This window comes from Branchiostoma lanceolatum, chromosome 16 (genome assembly GCF_035083965.1).
Source record: "Branchiostoma lanceolatum isolate klBraLanc5 chromosome 16, klBraLanc5.hap2, whole genome shotgun sequence".
Lineage (NCBI taxonomy): Eukaryota > Metazoa > Chordata > Leptocardii > Amphioxiformes > Branchiostomatidae > Branchiostoma > Branchiostoma lanceolatum.
In genome coordinates, this window is record NC_089737.1 from 6,627,799 (window position 1) to 6,635,589 (window position 7,791).

A 7,791-nucleotide genomic window follows, 5' to 3' on the forward strand; every position below is an offset into this window, starting at 1 on the left:
TGTGTGTGTGTGTGTGTGTTTGTGTTTGTGTTTGTGTTTGTGTTTCCGTTTTTATTGTGGTCACTCAAGAACCTCTAGATCGATTATGATGATATTTGGTTTGTGGGTAGGTGTTGGTGAGACAAAGGTCAAGGTCGATTTTGGGCCCCCCTGGTATTTGACCTTTGTACTGCAGCAGAACTGTGTTTTTTTAAATCTTTTGACCTGGCCATACTATGCCATTGATTTTTTGGTGGCAGATAGCTTGTGATCTGGACATTGCGACCTGTGTAATTCATTTAAAGGTGTACTTGACCAAGCATAGACTATGCAAATGTGGAGGTCATTTGCATAATCAAAATATTTCATGGAGATATGAGGTCTCCAGATTCTTGTTAAGTTGGTTATGTCGGTGATTTTCACGTTATTTCCTCTCTACGGCGGCATGCAGGCGCCAAATCCGGCTTGACAAGCCACAAAAATATTTGTTTTGTCCATCAGCTGTAAACACACTTAAAATTTCGATCAATCAGATGCGTGGGTATGTTGCCAATTTTCACCAATCAAGAGCGAGAACGTGGACGACGCCCCCGACGAGCCCCCAGCAACAGTGACTAAATATAGCTATGTTTTGGACGTTGTTATTCCAACAGTAAGTGTTCAGAAGAATGTAAAACTGTTTGCTTAGTAGAGCCTCCAACAATGCATGAAGTCTTGAATACATGCTCTGTGGTCTTTTGGTCGGTATCAAGCACAGTAATACATGGCAGTTGTTCTTATGTATCGATAGATATTAATGAAGAAAATTTCGTTGTACCATAACGGTAAATAATAATTTCTTTGGTCCAGCTAGATGCCCGGATTATTTTATGAATTTGCACAGATATATTTCCCCTGTGAATAAAATCATGTTCAAACATTTGCTAAAGCTCAGGTCGTGGGGCATAGGTAGGTGCGAAATGTATCAAAACATCTTTTATCGTCTGACGGTGTACAAATATCTCCGAGATGTATCGATAGGCCTCGTTTTATGGATCCTTTGTTATTCTCCAAGCAGAGGTTTCGGGGAGGTGGAACAGGAAAACCTGCATCTCAAGAGATGTAGAAACACTAGGCTACAAAGGTATTCTCCGGATCCAAGCAGACATTTCGGTCGAGTGGGCTGGAAGTGTCCGGTATTTTTTAACGTTTTTCTCCCTCCACATGTTAAAAACCCCGGACACTCATAGCCCACTCGACCGAAACCTCTGCTTGGATCAGGAGAATACTTTTGTGGCCTTTTCTGCGTTTCTACATCTCTTGAAATGCAGGTTTTCCTGTTCCACCAATCCATGTACATCTACTTACGAGCGCCCTCTGTTACGATCAATTCAAAATGCATGGTAATGTACGTTACTTCAGCATCCTAGTATCACTAGTCCATTGATATTGAAGATGTTTATATACATAAAGGCAGAATATTCTATGACCACCTCTGCGGCTTAGCTGTAAATGCATCGAAACATTTTGGATATATTATAAGCACATTGTAAGGATAATTTGTCATTATTTGATTTTGAATGAAAGGTGGCATTGGTATCAATGGATTCAACCCTGCTGATCCCTGGCTGGTAAAAATCCCTTTCTCCCGTACTTTTGATGTGGCCGGCTAATTCACAAATATGGTGAAATTGAATTTTTAAAACTTTTGATCACAAATTGGTCTGAGAGGCACTTATTATTAATCTCGACTGAGAAATATTAATCTCGACTGAGACTGAAAAATTGAAAATCGACTGGTTCCAATCATTTCTAACTGAAAAGCTGACCTATTTTTTATGTAAGGTCTAGACAATTAGTTTAGAGCTGTGTGACCCGTTTTTACAGCATAGCAACAAAATCGCCACCGCACTTCTTTTCGTCGTCGTTTTGAACGGGACGCTAATCCACCCGGTCCTCAACACCCTTCAGAACAGATCCTGTAGCTATCAACATAACCAGTGACTAGCCTACTGAGTTGTAGACACCCGTTGGAAAAGAAAACTCGAGAACTTAACCAGCCTTCCGGGACAGAAGGAACCTAGAACAGCAAGACTTCAATGTAATACAGGGTACATGGAAAGGATTAGTACTAAGACGCCAATCGCCAACCATCTAAGGCCCTTCGAAGAGGTAAGAGTCTTCATTCTAAAGCAAACCACTTTTTTGGTACTTTTTGGGACGGTTAGGGAGGACACAACTTTAACCGATAGTCGCTTGTCAGAAGATTAAGCATTCCATTCACCTTCGAAGCTTCAGACGTTTCTCTGGAACCACAAACCGGGGATGTTTTAGTAGATATGAAGCAGGATCGGTGTAGACGTCAGTTGTTCGACACAATCAGGCATCAAACTACAGACAGAAATGATGCAGCAAAGTAACCTCTCCTCCAATCAGACAACTCTAGGAGGAGTAGCGTCTTGTTCAACTGTAGAGCCTCGGTCCATGCAGACTCAGTCGCCGGACGTCTCCGTTCATCACACGCCTGGGACAAACACTGACGTGGCTGAAGATGTATATGAAAATGATGATGTGGATGATGATGATGGTCATGTATACCAGAATTCAAATGGACAAAGCAAAAGTGACAGCTATCCATCAGGTAAGAATCTACAAGCAAAAACGACGCAGCAAAGTGACGTCCCTACCAACCAGACAACTCTAGGAGGAGTAGCGTCTTGTTCAACTGTAGAGCCACGGTCGACGTACCACACAGATGGAACAAATACTGACGTGGCTGAATATGTCTATGAAAATGATGCTGTGGATGAAAATGTGTATGTAAATGATGATGAAGATAACAATGATGAACATGAATACCTGGATATAAACCAGCCGACTGAAAGTACCAACCCTCCTCCAGGTAAGAAAATCAAAATTATTGCAAATAAACGAGAACTTTGATTTACTTTTTATTTTATTTTATAGTATCCCATGTTTTGCACATTACCTATCATCTTAAGCATGTCTTGAATTTTATATTGTAGTTAGCCTTCTTACCGCATATTTTCCACTAAAAGGTTGTTTAAAATCTAAAGTAATTGTATTGGCGTGTTAGTCTTCTTAAACTTTTGTAAATAGCCTCCTTAACTCAACTGTGGTGTAGCTAGCTTCGGTTAAGGACGTTCCCCGAATTATGCTCTTCGAGCAGAGGTTGGGGGGTAGGCCTGCGGAAGGAAAACGAGGCATATGATAAGAAAGTCAAAATCTTCCCCATCAACCTCTGCTTGGAGAGTAAGTGAATCAAATAAATCTGTCCTGGATAAGCAGCTTGTACTCTTCAGTACAAACCCAATGTGTTACGTCACGGGGTGATTTGCCGGGTTTGCAATACAAACAAACAATGCAATTGTAAAGAAAATATACATAGAAATAGGAAATATGTCGGATATCTTATGATGATTCTAACCATTTATATTCTCTTAGTTTCCGCTGCTACAGACGGGGGACCGGTCCCTGGTGCCCCGGTGCGCCCCTTCCTCTCATCCTCTCAGTGGGTTTGTGTAGCCATCACCGCATCCGCTGCAGTAGCGATGTTACTGACAGGACTCCTCATCACTGGGCCCACGGAATCCCAGCAGAACCTTCAGTATCCTACAGTACCTAACAGGAATATTAAGGTAAATGGATCTATGACAGCCCGTCCTCCCCTGACGTACATGCACCGTACCATATGCATATTACCGTTAAAAATTACGAAGTGAGCGTGCGTCCTTTCAGCATATCAGTGTAGAGTTATTTTGTTCTCCCAGTAGATGTGCATTTGCGAGACAAAGCTAAAACAAGAAAAGCCTTTTTTTTCTTTTCGGTAAAGTCATTCACATTGTGAACCGTTCTAAGAAATTAACATGGCAGATGAATGAGTAGTCCAAAGGAATCAAACAAGCAACAAATCCATTTTTTTTCTTTGGTATGTGAGAAGACGTTGGTGGGGAAAACAATCATAGCGAATGTTAACAGAACCTAACCAGCGTCTACACACCTGCCTGGAAAACGGACTAATTTGTTGCTCGTTTCAAATTAATGTCTCAACAACTCATTCAATGTTTGGAAATCCAATGCAAAGCAGTTGTTTGGCCAGTCGTCAAACCTAACAAAATGTTTTTTCTGTTTAATACAGACGACAGTCGCACACACAGTTCAAACCCCGACATATGATACCTCCACATCTACAGCGTACACTGATGTGATGTCACCTACCAGTAATGTGAGTATGCATGTTTGTTGCCTCTAAGTAATGTCTGAAACATTTTCTAAGAACACAAGTAAAAGTATTAACGGTTTGTCAAAAATTCATTACTATACTGAAGGAAGTTTTAGGCATATTGATGGAAAATATGTTCAGAATATGTCCATAATAATATTTTAGCTGTTTTGGAGCACAATTCTTTATATCGCCACGTTTGGAAAACATGGTTTTCTACAGTCACTTTATAAATTTCAAATTGTTACTTTGATTATCTGAATGATTTTGAATCTACCTATCAAATGGGCTTTGTAGAGGAAAAACTGCTTCTGACTCAAATGGCTTGACAAATGAAGAAGATGATTTACTGTAAACGTACGTATGTGAACTACTGTTTTTGTCGACAGGTTGTATTAACCGCCACATTCAGCTACCCATGGCCAACCGAGACGAGATATGTTAAACCTACCACAACTCTGAACACGGACGTACACACCTCTATGCACAAGGAAGGTAAATATACAAATATCACAGACGTTGGAATTATGAATGGACACCATCGTTTTCACTTCACACTTGCTAATCCAAATTAAGTAACGAAATGTCATTAGAAATATTTTCTTAAACATGTGTCGATCAGATGGACTACGTGATCTGCATAAAAGGCAATAAAGGAGTTCATCTTCTCCTTTTGCACAAGTTCTATTGTTATCTGCACTGATGGTGTATATGTTTTTATTGTCATTGTAGAGACAACAGAAGATGTTGGCAATCGTCGCGTCATCACTTTTGGAGGGCGAGGATCTCAACTGGGACAGTTCGCTCACCTAAATGGAGTTGCTGTGTCTTCTGGAAACGAGATATTCATAGCTGATCATGGTAACTGTCGAGTACAAGTCTTCAACATGAAGGGTGTTTACGTTCATAATTTCTTGACAACTGTGCCCGGAAAAGCCGGTAGCACCATATTTCCATACGACATTTCGATTGACGGCAATGATAATCTGTGGGTAGTGGGGAAGGTGCCATTCGGTAGTTCTTATGCTGTACAATACAACAGGGATGGTCGAGCTTTGGCCAAGTTTAGGGTCCAAGGCAGCACAACATCTCCAACGATTGCCATAGATGTACAAAGTAACCACATTCTTGTCGGAAAGTATGGCTGGACTAGTTGTAAGATTAACATATTTCATCCTAACGGCCTGTTAGTAAGGACACTTAATATTCCAGATATTTCATGTGAAGAATCCCTTGTCGTAAACAGGGAGGGAAATATTATTACGACCAAAGATAGCATGGTTCAGGTGTATAGCCAGACAGGACATCTTCTGTTTGGGGGCCATGGCAACGGTAATGGTAGAGTGACATATCCCCAAGATATCTGTACCGACATTTCAGGCCATATCTTGATAGCAGATCGTGGTAGCTGGGGTGTAAAAGGTTGGGTGTCCATGTTTACAAGTCGTGGAAATTTTGTTCGCCATGTGGTGACTGGGCTGAGGATGGTAGGTCCTATCGCCGTGGGACTAGAGGGACAGCTGGTAGTGACTGATGAAAGGGATAACACTGTAACTATTTACACAACTTACTAATGAGAATAGGATCCCTTCCCAGCTTGGGAACCGGAGGATGGTCAAATAAATTGGCTTTCATTGTATAAAAAAGGCACAAAAACGCCACAAAAATTGCAACGACTTCCAACCCAGTACGATTCGACTTCTGAACACACAGGTCTAGAATCAGGTTACGTCTAAATCAAATCTTGAGCATCTGTTGAGGTGAATTCTCATTATAACCAAAATAAATAGGTTTATACTGTTTTTCCAATCAAAATGTAAGCAGATAGCAGATAAGACTAACTCAGCTTAGAAGGAGATCTAAAAGTAGACAGCGTCACCAAGATGTCAGAAATCTATTTCTGTTAGATTAAGAACCTGATTTTAGCCAAATTTTGTGGTTTTAACATCCAAATTGACATTGAGTCAAAAGATTCTTTAAGCTTCTAACCTGTTTCGATATTTCATTTCCAGTCTATTTTTCATATCTAATTTCAAGCCAGTATTGCTTATGATATAATGTAATTTGAATTAATTTTAAACAATTAAAAAACAAAAAGGAATATGAAAATTTATTTCAGAGGTAGCTGTAAAAGTCCCAGATGACGATGTGTATTAGGACTCAAGGTAGTTGAAATTGAATCATTACAATAAGATGTAGAGGTAAGATGTGTATGGTCACTCAGTCACTGCCACCTATAAATTATAGAATGTTTACTTTGTAAGAGATGTGAAAGAGGTATGTGGTACATGTAGGTCACTCACTTTGGTACAAGGCGAAGCCCAAATACTTAAACTGTACTGGCTAATTGTCAAATTGTAAACATATAACCGAAAAACATCTGAATGTATCAATTGAGTTATATCAATTGATAGTAATGCATATCCAGATTATACATCCACAATTGCTTTGAGTAGATTAATGTAGTTGACAATCACAAAACAAGGGTCATTTCTGAATTTCACCGATACAACTTATCCTTTCATTTGAGGTATTTGACCTATACAACTTATCATTTCATTTCCAGGTGTAAAGAAGCTGGAACCGTTCATCATTCTTTACCGTATATTGAGGATTATTTGTGCAAACTACAAAAGAGATCACCAGTAGATTCTATATTCATTATTTTCTTTTCTTTTGAAATGCTGTATTTGATATGAGATAGCGTTCCGCTGTAACACTACGAATATGCATGAGTTGTCTGTTTTGGTGATCAAACTATTGTGCTTCTCTTCCTTGCAGACAGATAAAAAATTATTGTACATGAATTGTGCTCATAGTGCTCATCATGACCATACGGTGAGTTCAAAAATAGAAAGGAAAGCGTTAAGTCTTAAAGCACAAAGCACTTAAGACGCAAGGAAAGAATGTCATGAAAGCTTGATACACAACATTTGCTTTTTGCTCTCTCCAATTCTTGGTCCCCCTTGTCTCACTAGTCCATCAATATGGAAAAAGTTTAAATACATCAAGGCCAAATATTCTATGAATAGTTCTACGGCTTAGCTGGAAATACAGTACATCGAAACATTTTGGATTTAAGCATATTGTGAGGATAACTTGTCATTCGTTGATGTCCAATAAAAGGCGGCATATTGGTGTATTCGACCCTGCTGATCCCTGGCTGATAGAAATTCGTTTCTCCCGTATTTTTGATGTGGCCGGCTCATCCCCAGTGAAATAAAGTTTTAAAAAGTTTGATCACAAATTGGTCTGAAAGCCATGAATTATTAATCTCGACTGAGAAATGATTCTTCGAAAATTACAAAAAACGACTGGTTCCAATCATTTCTGACTGAAAAGCTGACCTATATCTTGTGTGAAAGGTCTAGACAATTAGTTTAGAGCTGTTGCAGACACCAATTTTTACAGCATAGCAACAAAATCACCACCGCACTTCTTTTCGTCTTCGTTTTGAATTGGACGCTTGTCCACCCGCTCCTCCACACCCTTCAGAACAGATCCTGTAGCTATCAACATAACCAGTGATTAGTCTACTGAGTTGTCGACACCCTTTAGAAAAGAAAACTCGAGACCTTCACCAGCCTTCC

General features: G+C 39.7%; 1 protein-coding gene across 1 annotated transcript; it reads left to right on the top strand.

Moving 5' to 3' along the window:
* The first annotated feature begins 4,117 nt into the window (after window positions 1-4,117).
* LOC136422279 (tripartite motif-containing protein 3-like) lies at window positions 4,118-6,840 on the top strand. Its single transcript, XM_066409932.1, has 3 exons — window positions 4,118-4,204; window positions 4,591-4,696; window positions 4,934-6,840. The coding sequence occupies exons 1-3, from the start codon at window positions 4,187-4,189 to the stop codon at window positions 5,773-5,775; spliced, it is 966 nt and encodes a 321-aa protein (XP_066266029.1). The 5' UTR covers window positions 4,118-4,186; the 3' UTR covers window positions 5,776-6,840.
* Window positions 6,841-7,791: the final 951 nt, after the last annotated feature.

Bases quoted from the DNA above. Each gene is read 5' to 3' on its own strand.
- LOC136422279 (XM_066409932.1), top strand. The intron at 4,697-4,933 runs GTAAATATACAA...TTGTCATTGTAG, and splicing joins CACCTCTATGCACAAGGAAG to AGACAACAGAAGATGTTGGC.